This window comes from Ixodes scapularis, unplaced genomic scaffold, assembly GCF_016920785.2.
Source record: "Ixodes scapularis isolate PalLabHiFi unplaced genomic scaffold, ASM1692078v2 PGA_scaffold39__5_contigs__length_11793443, whole genome shotgun sequence".
Lineage (NCBI taxonomy): Eukaryota > Metazoa > Arthropoda > Arachnida > Ixodida > Ixodidae > Ixodes > Ixodes scapularis.
The window spans coordinates 1,023,727-1,036,531 of NW_024609867.1; the positions used below are offsets into that span (position 1 = coordinate 1,023,727).

At 47.5% G+C, this 12,805-nt stretch overlaps 1 protein-coding gene across 1 annotated transcript; it reads right to left on the reverse strand.

Moving 5' to 3' along the window:
• Nucleotides 1-942: 942 nt before the first annotated feature.
• On the reverse strand, nt 943-11,590 carry LOC115323753. Its single transcript, XM_040217778.1, has 5 exons — nt 11,415-11,590; nt 11,131-11,163; nt 5,043-5,094; nt 1,297-1,442; nt 943-949 (listed from the first exon to the last, which is right to left on the reverse strand). Exons 1-5 carry the CDS (start codon nt 11,588-11,590, stop codon nt 943-945), a joined length of 414 nt encoding a protein of 137 aa, XP_040073712.1.
• Between the last annotated feature and the right edge of the window lie 1,215 nt (nt 11,591-12,805).

Below are 12,805 nucleotides of genomic sequence, written 5' to 3' on the forward strand. Positions count from 1 at the left end.
AGGCCCGCGATACTACACTCAAATACTGACCTTTTACTGTTCAAACCGAATCTCCGAAAATGAATTCGGCATACTTCTATCGGTTTGAACTGAAAACACCGAACCCTAGTTATTACACCCCCCCCCCCCCCCCCCCCCAAAAAAAAAAAAAAAAAAAAACGCATTTCAGTGCCGTTTTAAAGGGTCTGTGCAACAATTTTCGGACTTTGGGACGTTAAGCATGGGAGTTAGTCTTTACTATCTCTAGAATAGAAAACAAAAAAACTGTTTTTTCATACAAGCCCAAATTTTCATTAAAAAAATTGAAATGTACAATGCCTTTTTAATTTCGAGGAGACGTCCGGTTCCCGTGGTAGTGACGCAAGTAAGATACGAGCACCACTGACGTCAAAAGTGAGGAGAATACCTGCCAAGGTCGCACGACAGGCAAAAGAGTGTAGAGCATGGTTTTAGTCAACACAAGGAGATGGTGCCAGAGAGGAAACTTATAACATCATCCCTCAGTAACACAGTGCTCCATGTTTTACACTGCCGCCATGTTGCGAATGCAGATAGAGAAATAGTCTGTTTTCATTTTCCGATTCCTCAAAGGTATGGCATTATTTCCGAGGAAAGAGAAGCGTCTTCTATCACTTCACGAGGTAAACAATCTAAAAATGACAAACTAAGAACTCTTTTTAATGTTAAAATCGTTGCACAGCCCCTTTAAAATCCTACCTTCAATAATACTTACAAAACTGCCATGTTCAGAAGCAGAGAATTTCGCCACAATTGCTGTCACACTTGGGTGATCAGTGGTTATCCATGCCCGCCGTGTAGTAAGTGTCCTCGACATGGAGTCGGAAACATAGGCGACATTTGGATTTGCTTTTCGCAGTTCTTTTTCCATGTTGATGATATGGCCCTGTAGGCTTTCTTCATCCTCTCCATGTGCTGGCAGCACTATGTTCTGAAATATATTACACAAAAGTAAAAAAATTAGTATCAAGGCTTACCAATTCTTAAAGGGGCGCTAAAGTGCTTTTTAAAACCTCGTTTTATGGTCATGACTCCACGTGGGAATCCATCACTTGCGAGTAGCTGACGAGCGCCGTCAGTCATTCTGTGTCAACGGTAAGTGTCAGGATCTTTGATCACTTTTTTTAATATGCAAATTGGCCGCACATGTTAGTAATTTTAGACATTTTGGTGTGCTTCTCGTACCTTCGTGACCATAAAACGAGGATCTCAAGAAAGCACTTAAAGTGCCCCATTAAAATACAAAAGAGTCTCCGTGAAACAATCTCTCCTACTGGCCCGGGCCTTGTCACCCGCTTTGGCTTAGGGTCCCTCGATGCCCGCGGCTGCTTCCGCGGTGAAGCCTGGTTTTCAGTGTTGTCCTGGATCCGCAGCTTTGACCGTTCACGTTTTGCTTTATATCGCATGGCAACGCGCCAGGAGTCCTGCATGTACCAGCAAAAAAAAGTATTTCAGAGAGCTTGTTTAAAAATAATGCTGGCAAAATGGTATCTCTTGTGTACAGCACATCACATCTCACATGGGCATGTATTAGGAAACATATCTACCATAATATCACATTCTAGCAACACACTGAATAAGAGGACTTCACCTAACCAAGCTAATAAAGACCATTTGCATAAAACAATGCCACTAAAACCCACTTGACGTTATTACATATCTTCTAACTTTGTTTTGTAAACGCGATAGTTTCATCAACAAATTTGATTCAGCCGCAGAACCCATCTCCGCCCATTTACTGAGGCCACCATGTTTGAAAGCGTGGAACCTTCCCCCATCCCTTAAACGTCCATACACTCCATGCACGGCGGCTGGTGCGCCGCCACGCAGCCGTCAGAGAAGATAGGCTCGGAGAATCCGAGTAAAGGGGAAAACCTTGTTGTGCCGCTATCGTTGCCATACCAATTCTGCCGCCGCGAAGCCGCCACTGCGTCGTTAACGGGCTGTTAATGGGTATCATGATTTGCTGCGTGGTCGGTTGTACCAACAGGTACACGTCGTGCCCCAAGGAGACGACGTTTCACGGTTTCTCAACTCGTCTGCGTCGAGCAGCGACAACAGTACACTGTTTTTGGGGAAATGCAATGAAAGAATTCGTCGTATGACCGTAATCCGCGCTGCTGAATACGTGAAAGCATTCAGCAGCAGTGATACATAATCACTGCTTCTGAATGCTTACACTGCCCTGAGACATCACCTCTACAAGTGCAGTGAGTTTGCGTGATGTTCCTGCTGACGTCTAGCTGAAGAGGAAAGAAACATGCATGCAAGAAAATTTAATACTCAACAAAATTTAGAGAACATTGTAATGAGTCTACCCTTGAGCTTTCTCAATATAAAAATGCCAGATTTACAAAATTTGGGAATACAATGCGAGGACAGCCAGAGCTGTGCAGGATCTGTTTATTTTATTTGTTCGGACCATTAAAAAGTGAATTGAGTTATCTAGGATATTAATTACATAAACAAACTTTGCGGCACCGCAGCGCTACGAGCACTTGGTAGAATCAAGGTACGACGAAGAGTAGCTGGGCCATTAAAACTACAGGGCCTGCAGGAAAAAAAACGAAGTCCGGCTTTGCGGCCCGCATAAGTACACTGTGCGAACCCTGTAATGATAGAAGTGCATGCCAAAGTTCAAAGCCTAATTCACACATGCACATTCGGACCGACCGCTAGTACAAACGACCGGAATGACGAGCTTGGAGCATTGCTAGGCTCGTCACTCCAGCCAATTTTTGTTGTTCGTAGTCGCTTTGAACATGCATGTGTGAATCAGGCTTATGTTTTGGCAAGCAAGATAAACAAAGAAAGTGATTGTTACACCGCAGCGACAAATTTAAGCGAAGCATTGCGTGAGACGCAGCGACTTTGCTGCGAATCGTCATGACCCGAAGCCGCAACATAGGAACGCCACGGTTGCATCTGGGCCATCGGTAAATCTAAAAGGATTTAATGTTTTGCAAGTACACAGGTACTGTGTAAGCACCAATCACTTTCTGAGCATGATAGCGTGAGAACCTAATAGCCCCTTCCCCTTGCAAATCCGGAGCGCCCGGCGCGCTTGCCGAGTGGATTCCTGTGCCCCTTGCAAATAGCAAGCGATGTGTGTCTGTGCCACTTGCAGACCTGGAGGCGGTCGGGCGCTCGCCGAGCGGCTCGAACCGCTCTGCCCGAAAACGGTGGAGTGCACCGAGCGGTTGGGGGGTGTTCGCTATGTAGCGGCGACGCATAGGCCCGCACGCATAAAGTTCGATCTGCAGTCACTCAGAATACGTCGGTTTTGATTTCTATGCCGTTTCTGTCGCAGCTACACGACAGCGATTGCGCCAGTTACGGTAGCAGCACTTCTCGACATGACAACGTCAGTTGGATGCATCCTTTTTACAAGCTGTTTGAACATCGACTAAGCGGTGCCGACGATGCCGACCGCAGTTTGTGGTGACGTTCGCGCCAAGTAGCTGAAGCTGGAATCAACATGCGTGTATACGTACACGGGAGCGCTGGGAATCCTTGGTTAATATTCCGTGGGAAGAGTCAAAGGCTATAGAACCAAGCGTTATGTTTTTCATTTCGGATAAAACCGCCCCCACCCGGGACGGCTTTCTGATCGCGGGGCATCTGAGCGTCGGAGGTCTCGACCGGCAGCGAGGCAGGCAATGACGGCGACGCTGGACAGACCTCTCCACTTGGCTGCTGCGTGTGCCGCTGAGATTGCTCGCTCTGTGCTAGCTCGCCGCGACTAGATGCTCGAAGTTCTGAATCTGCGAGCGCTCCGGGTTTACAAGGGGAAGGGGCTATAACTCAATCGTTATGAAGTAAGCTTCTTGCGAGACGCACGCCTGACGCACACAATTGACCTTAAAGGGGCACAGACACCCCAAGGGTCGTATTTTCTTTCTCGTCTAAAACGATGCACGTTGTAATCAAAGATGCGAAAAAAAAAAAAAAACGCACCGCAAAAAATTTTTTTTTCTGCCCGCGCTCCTTTTTATTTTTGGCGCCCTCCTCGCTTCTTTTGATTCTTGACGTCAATAATCATGAAATATAGAAGCTTTGTAGACGACGTTTGTATAACATTTAATAACAGCAATCGTAAAACATGTTTTTTAACGCAATTGCGAACGCACTCCGGCCCTTCTTTTTGAAATACTGAAAATCGGAGTCCGTTGTGGTGCCGCCTCCTGGATTTGTATCCTCCCACGGAAAGCAGGCGACACCACTCAAAACCGCCGGCGCTCGCTCCTTTCCTCCTCGCTTTGGGTCGCGATGGCAACAGCACGGAGTTGTGAAAGAAAGTGGACTCTCAGGACTCCGCAATATTTGACGTCAACGCACTGGCGCGGATCGCGCGGGAACTTCTAGTCCTTCATTTGGAAATTGTTTTTTTACTTCACAAATACTGAATTCCCAAGTTTCGAATTATGAGTGTATTCTCCCGGCATCATTTTCAATTGTTTCGGATAATAAAAAAAAAATATGATTTTGATGTGCCAGTGGCCCTTTAAGACAGACGTCGCGATAGCAAACCCTTTGTTCACGTCGAAAACGTGCCTGCTTTAATTAAGCTTTTCGCCTTTCTTCGTGTGGTATCGCAAAAGAACTATCCCATTATAACATCTTTAAAACCAGCTCGAAGGACAAATGCTCCAACCACGGGCACTTGCGCCGCCATAGCTTCCGAAACAAAGAGCCGAAGTCTTCTGCTACGACTCTCAGTACTGCCTCCAGCCGCAGCGCAAGTGGCGCTGCATGCGGTTTTCAAAGCGCCCCTTCTAGGTCCCGCACGTGGTGTATAGCCATTTCCTAGCGGCGAGATCCCTTGCATGCACTCTTAGATGGGGACCCCCAGCACCCTGGCTTGGTGTATAGATCAAACAGCATTTGGAGATGTCATATCAAATAATCAAACTTGTGTAATTTTAATGTCCTGGCTTCTTTAAGTGTTTGGTGAGTTCTTTGTACAGATCTGTTTAAATGAGTGCAGGCTAATAATTCAAGTGAAATTGCATCTAGTTACTCACAAATCCAGATCCTGTGGTGTCCTTCAGAGTTGGGAAGTTTTCCACGAGGCTCCTTGCGGCCTCGGTCCCCGCAGGGGGCACATGTGAAAGCAGGTGTTTGGAGAGTGGCGTCTCCACGGACCCCGAGCCATGCGGGTTCGCCCGCCCACGTCTGGCTGTGCGTGGCTTTCCCGTGTCCGGGGAAAAGGGCATCCTGGTGGTTGAGCCGAGCCCGGGGTAGGTTTGGACCCTTCGGGGCCCCCCGGGCCAGGCAATACACCACTTCGGCCCCCGCTTCCCGTAGACGGGAGTCCTGGCTTGGCCCGACCAGGATGATTCAGCCTAGTCGCCACTTCTACTATCCCCTCCCTTCTTTCGCCCTTGTCTTCTCATACTTTTCACTCTTCTCATTTCTCTTCTTTCCTTTTTCAACCCCTTTGGTGGCAAGGGCTAACCTTGGGTGGCGACAGATTCCTTGTCCAAAACCACACTTGGTTATAGTACCTGGGCAGTGCTAATAGTCTAACAGTTCCAGCAAAGCCCTCTTTGTTATGGTCCGTTAACTATTCCCTTGTTGGGCTCCGTGGTGGGCGGCACACCACAGGTTCTGAACACTCTCCGCCTCTTATGGCTGCCCCTCCTCCTAAACCCAGCTACGACAGCCCTGGAAAAGGCGCTGCCTTGAGCACAAAACCATCGAAAAAGACCCTCCTGTGGAAAACTTTACCAAGTTCTTTGTTGTTCATTCTTTAGATGAACAAAAACCCGTTGCAAAGATATCTCCTTTTATTGTGTCGAAGGTTCTGGAACACCTTATCGGGTTCTCGTATAAGGCCAAGAAACTGCACTCTGGAGACCTCCTTGTTGAGGTGGATACAAAACTTCATAGCGAAGCATTATGTAAGCTCACAAACATTGTAGATGTGAAAGTGTCGGTGAGTCCTCACCGCACACTCAACACCATCCGTGGAGCTCTTTCCGAGGACGACCTTCTGGAAACAAGTGAAGAAGAACTCCTTGAAGGACTTAAAGGCGCCGGTGTTGTCGCCGCAAAACGCATAATGTTTCGAAAAGATGGCAGAGAAACCCCATCAAGACACGTCATCCTGACCTTTGAGAAACATGCTCTTCCCGCAACAATCCAAGCAGGCTACCTGAACTGCCGCATTCGTCCCTACATCCCCAACCCGCAACCATGTTTCCGCTGCCAACGATTTGGCCACAGTTCACGGAGTTGCAGAGGAAAAGAGACTTGTGCGAAGTGCGGAGGGCAGGACCACGTCGCTGACATCTGCGACGCAGTGGCCCGCTGCAGTAACTGCAGTGGACCACACCCAGCCTACTCTCGCACCTGCCCTCTGTGGAAACAAGAAAAAGAAATTCTTTCACTAAAAGCCAAGGAAAATATCTCATATCCTGAGGCTAAAAAAAGGTTGTCGTTTCTCTCAAAGGGAGGCTATGCTGAGGTGGTGCGCAGGGGCCCTGCACCACGCTCGGAGTCGAGGGCCACCCAGGTCTCGCCAGAGATGCTGGCAGTGGCCCTCAAGGCCCCAACTCCTGAACGCAGGCAGCTGCCCCCTCAGACACCTCGAGGGAGCACGCAAGCTGCCCTCTCGCAGGGTGGGACGGCGGCAGCCGTGCCCACTATCCCTCCTGGACCCTCCCTGAGGGAGAAGGAGCGAAGCCCTCGCTCCAACTCGCTTGGGAGGGGCTTTTCTTCTAGGGAGCGGCGCGACTCTCGCACCGCCCCTGGCTCTAATGGAGTGGAACCGATGGAGCAGGACAATTTGCCCAGCTCCTCCTCCACTCCTCCCTGTGGATCGGGCCGAGGGCGGCAACCGCCCTCTCGAACACCCGATCAACCGAAGCCTGCAGGCAAACCTGCCTGCGAAACTAGGGAGATGGAAGTAGCAGCTGAGGCTGCTGATCCATCCACAAACCTGTCTGACTTCGAAGACACGGATTGGCCGACCCCAAAACCCAAGAACAAAGCAAAAACGCCTGTTAAGCCTCCGAAATGAACCCTCTACCCAAGGCATTTAATTTCACCCCATGCATTTTTCTTCATGTATATACCCCATATATTTTAATTCTGGAGCTCTCCAATTTCACACTGTCTACTTTTTTATGTGTATTGCATTGTGATAAATATTTTGAGATCAGAATAAACTTGCTTTTTAATATTAATTTTATTATTCAGTTTTAGCGATTTTAAAATTTGGTCCACATTCCTAACGCCCCTTTTAGCTTAGCACATTTTTATGGCAGGAGGCTTTTTACAGTGGAATTGCAGAGGACTTTTTCACAACCTGGATGATGTTTACTCCTTGCTTCAGGAGTACACACCCTCTGCAGTATGTCTCCAGGAGACATATTTGGGACCATCGAATAGTAATTTCCTGCGATCATTTCAAGTCTTTCGCAAAGATCGCATAACAACGTCTGGCAGTTCCGGAGGAGTTGCCATTGTTGTGGACGGAACGGTACCAGCTGTTGAAATTTCTTTGAACACTTCTCTGGAGGCTGTCGCAGTACGGTTGATGTTAGATCGCCCTGTTAGCATATGCTCCCTCTACATACCCCCTTCATCTTCCCTGACGCTGACCGATCTTGAACGCCTTGCAGACCAGCTTCCAGAACCCTATGTTCTCCTAGGAGATTTTAATGCCCACAATCCGCTCTGGGGAAGTCAACGGGTCGACAGCCGAGGATCTGTTATAGAAAGGTTTCTCTCCCGAAGAGCTGCCAGTCTCCTAAATACTGGTGAGGCCACATATTTCAGCTCAACTCACCACTCCTTTTCCTGCATTGACCTATCCATTGTTCCTTCATCCATGTTTACAAATTTTACCTGGACTGTCCTGAACAACCCACGTGGCAGTGACCGCTTCCCTGTCCGTCTCATCCCCACAGAGCCACCACCTATTCTCCCCTGTTGCCCTCCTCGATGGAAACTTTCTATAGCAAACTGGGAACTTTTCCAGGAATGTGTAACGTCTTCTGTCCTGCCTGTAGCACACTCTATTGAAGAAGAAAATGAAATCATCACTACCGCCATTGTTGATGCAGCTCTTGCTGCTATTCCACAAACCTCGGGTAAGCTACCCAAGCACCCAAAGCCTTGGTGGGATAGGGAGTGTCGAAAGTCCAGAAATCGCCAGAATTGCGCTTGGGCAAAGTTCCGGCGGTATCCCACCCCCACAAACCTTCTCGCATTCAAGCGCCTGCGAGCAGAAGCCCGACCCGTCAGGAGACAAGCGAAACGCCGTTCCTTTCACTCGTATACTTCCTCCATTAATAGTTTTGCTCCAGCCAAAATTGTATGGGACAGGGTAAGGCGAATGGATGGTGATTACGCCCACTTTTCAATCCCCCTGCTATCAGATGACGATGGAGAGGCGTTTTCATCTTTGCAGGAACAGGCTGATGCACTGGGTAGACATTTTGCGCAGGTCTCCAGCTCTAAGAATTATACGGAAAAGTTTTTACGCTTTAAAACCAAAGCTGAGAAAGTCCTAATCCGCCGATCTGATAGCTGTGCCGAAGAATATGACCGGCCTTTTACTGAGCTGCGTCGAGTCATTGCCACAGCAAAAGCAACATCTCCCGGGGTTGATGACATTCATTACACTATGATTTCCCATCTGCCTGAAGCATTCCTCGTCATTCTCCTCCAGTTTTTCAATAGAGTGTGGGCAGAGGGGAAGCTGCCGAGCGTGTGGAAAAAGGCTATTGTCATCCCTATCTTCAAACCGGGAAAAGACAGAAGTAAAGCCTCCAGCTATAGGCCTATAGCCCTGACTAGCTGCCTGGGAAAGACATTCGAGCGGCTGGTTAACAATAGGCTTATCTTCATTCTTGAACGGAACTCGCTTTTAAGCAATTTACAGTGTGGCTTTCGTGCCGCCAGGTCCACTGCCGACCACCTCGTACGATTGGAAACGGCCATCCGAGAGGCCTTTATAAACAGGCAGTTCTGCCTTTCAGTATTTTTTGACCTTGAAAAGGCTTACGATACCACTTGGCGGTACGGTATCCTTCAAGACCTTATCAAGATGAATATTGGCGGGAATATGTTTAATTGCATCGCAGACTTTTTGCGGGATCGCACCTTTCAGGTGCGATTGGGAACAACCCTTTCGACATGTTTCATCCAGGAGAATGGAGTCCCACAAGGATGTGTCCTGAGCGTTACCCTCTTTCTTATTAAAATCAACTCTTTGTCCCGAGCAATACCACCTTCGGTCTCCTACTCGCTTTATGTTGATGACGTCCAGGTCTGCTTTTCGTCATGTAATTTAGCTATCTGTGAGCGCCAAATCCAAGTAACCATTAATAAAATGAGTAAATGGGCTGATGAGAACGGTTTCAAGTTTTCTGCTGAGAAGACCGAGGCTGTTTGCTTCTCCCGGAGAAGGGGAATGTTTCCCGAACCATCGCTTCACATAAATGGCACATCCCTTCCCGTCCGACCGGAACACAGGTTCCTCGGTGTGACGTTTGACAGCAAGCTTACTTTCGGCCCCCATATCAAGGCACTGAAACTGAAATGCCAGCAGAAACTAAACATTTTAAAAGTTCTTTCACATCGCACCTGGGGCGCGGACAGGGTATGTCTTTTACGAATTTACAGGGCTGTAGTGCGCTCTACCCTGGATTATGGAAGCCTTGTTTACGGATCTGCGAAACCATCCACCCTCAAGATGCTTGATCCTATTCACCACCAGGGGATCCGTTTGGCAACGGGGGCATTCCGTACGTCGCCGGTACTTAGCCTGTACGCTGAATCGCATGAGTGCTCGCTCGAGAGACGTAGACTTTTTCTCGCTGTTGAGTACTTTCTAAGACTCCGTTCTTTTCCGCAAAATCCTGCTTTTGAAATAATTAAAAATATAAACTATGAGCGCTTATTTCAGCACAAACCATCTATAACCCCTCCCTTTGCACTACGTGTAAGAATTGCTACAGAACAATACAATTTTGATACTCTCTCTCCTGTCCTTGAAATTCAACAAAGAACTGCACCCTGGAAAGTTGCCAATACTTGTTGTAATCTTTCTTTGACCAAGCACAAAAAAGATACAGTTGACCCTAGTGTTCTCAGGCAAGAATTCCTAGAGCTGTGTACCTCGTACAATGGCTACAAGCACTTCTTTACTGATGGATCAAAAACCACAGACTACGTTGGCTGTGCTGCTATCGGCGAGGGCTACAGATCTGTAAAAAGGTTAAACAAAAATGCTTCAATTTTTACTGCTGAGCTTTATGGTCTGATAACTGCAGTTGACCACATTGTCAGACATCAATATATAAAGTCTGTCATTTTCTCCGACTCTCTGAGCTCACTGAAAGCACTCAACTCTCCAACATCTTGGAAGCACCCTCTGCTTGTGCAACTTTGTAATACACTAACACAAGCACTGGCAAAGAAAATACAGATAGAATTCTGCTGGGTCCCTGGCCATATTGGCATTGAAGGCAATGAGCTAGCTGACCGTGCAGCTTCTGCGTGTGTAGATATTACAGTTGACCATAACAGCATCCCTGCTACTGATTACCGAGTACCACTAAAAAGGCAAATAAAATATGCCTGGCAGAGGGAATGGGATTCCCAGCTGCAAAACAAACTCCATATGATTAAGCCCATCCTGAGCGAGTGGCGCAGTGCCAGACACCGAGAGCGTTTTTATGAGATAGTTTTATGCCGATTGAGAATAGGACATACCCACCTTACCCATGGCTACCTCTTGCGTAGGGAGAGTGAACCGACCTGTGACTTCTGTTCTGAACCATTAAGTATACTTCACATTTTGATAGTTTGTCCACACTTTGAAGAGAACCGTCGAACCTGTTTTTCTATATTCTATCGGGAACATGTACCATTTCACTTGGCACTTTTACTGGGTGACGAGCCTCTTGTCCCAGTCTCACAAGTTTTCAATTTTTTGGAAGAAACTAATATTCTGCGGAAATTATAAGTCTAGTTCCTAGTAAGGTCTGCTTTGAGGCTTTAGTCAGTCCTTAAAGAATGTAGGCTTCCTTTACACAATGTTTCTGGCGCACTATGGCCCCGATGCTGCTGCGCCAAAAAACCCCAAAACCAACCAACCTTGCGGCCTCGGCATAGAGCTTATCCGGGTACCTGCAAAAGTAAAGGAGAGACATAGAGCCATCAATTGGAAAAATCAATGAATTGTAGCATTAATCACCATTTATGATGAAGAAAGAAGCATGCCCAATGTTTCCTGCCAGAGAGCCAAAATATGAAGATTGTATTTGTATTGATTTGTCAAAGAGCTGCCTAAAGAATAAAAAGAACAAACAAAATTATGCACATGTGCTCATTTGAGCCATTAAAAATTAGGAGTTCGTTCAGTTCAAACTTTAACTTACAGGTCATAGAGGCACAGATCGTGGAAGAGCCATTGAATGATCCTCGATCGGCAAGGCAGGTACTGCCCCCTCGTGTGTTTTTGTAATGCCTGCGCGATGTCCAATGGCGCTTTTGGAAACCTGTATTCCGATGGAGCTTTCGATGGTGCAGAGTCCTCTCGAACGACGACATCCATGATTCTAGATATATAAAATAAAACATATTCGCTTCAGTAAAAAAAAAAAAAGACATACTGAACAATTTTGAATATAAGAATGCCCGTGATTTAAATTTGTTTTTAAGTACAGGCACCAAATTTTAGGTCATAACTTGTTCACACAGAAATGTGCATATGGTATCTTTTATCCCAAAGGGAAACACAAAACTGCAGAAACAATTATAGCTGCATTGTTTCTACCTAGAAGACTAGGTTTCAACTGCTAAAAGCCAGCATCTATACCTGCCTTGCACCTACGGCACATGATGACGTCGAACACCGGTATCTACCATGCTGGTGGTTGACTCGACGGCCCTTCGCAGCGAGAGCAATGGTAAAATGCGGCGCGCTCGGCTGTAGCAATTTACCCCGTATCCCGACGATCGTCCGATCGTTTCGTCGGCATGCCCCGCGAGACAGAGTAGCCGTCAAGTTGAAAGTACGAGCGGCAGGAAAGGGATGCGGCCGCAGATTATTGAGTTTGCGGGACGCATTTCATACTTTTCTAGCGTTGTTTACGTTCGCGCACGCCTTTGCATCGGCTTTTGCTCGTTCGTGGTGTATATGGTCGTTGACCTTCGTTAAATAACGCGGTTTCCACGCTTCGAGCGCACCTTCGGGGTTCCCGGCCGAATGTCGCACCGCGAGCCCGTGCCGACGGCAATCGGTCGGCGGCGGCCCCTGCGTGAGCAAGCTCGCTGAGCCGCCGCCGCCGGGTCATTGGCTTGTGCCGCCCGCGAGCCAGTAACCTGTGCAAGCAGCGAAAGTATGCACGCGAGCCGGCTGGGAAACATCATAGTATAAACCCTAAGACAATGACAGTTGCCATGTCCGTTGTTTGAGTTATCCTTGTCTCAGGGTTAAGATTATGGTGGTAACATTGCGTTATTTACCAATACTCCACAAAATCGTAAAAATTTTTATACAAGCGATTCCTAGAGCCGCTAGTCAAATAATGAAGCGCGCAATGAAGCTTTGTTCTTTTTTTGGCGACATGGCAGCCCTTCGCGTCAAAACTTTGTAGGCGGCATTTCGAAACTTTCTGCTCGTAGCGCAATCGCACCAATGTCGAAAAGTTCTGCACGTACTGGATAGATGTCATCATCGTAAGCTTGGCACGTTTTCCTAAGTTCACGGTACCTTTGTTGAAAATATAGTGCATGTCAGCGCATGTCCGCACCGTTAGCGGCATCC

Coding starts and splice junctions, on each gene's coding strand:
- LOC115323753 (XM_040217778.1), bottom strand. CDS start 11,590: ATGGATGTCGTCGTTCGAGAGGACTCTGCACCATCGAAAGCTCCATCG. Junction 5,095..11,130: donor CTCTATGCCGAGGCCGCAAG/GTTGGTTGGTTT, acceptor CGAGGCCGCAAG/GAGCCTCGTGGAAAACTTCC. Junction 1,443..5,042: donor ACACCACAGGATCTGGATTT/GTGAGTAACTAG, acceptor TGGTACATGCAG/GACTCCTGGCGCGTTGCCAT.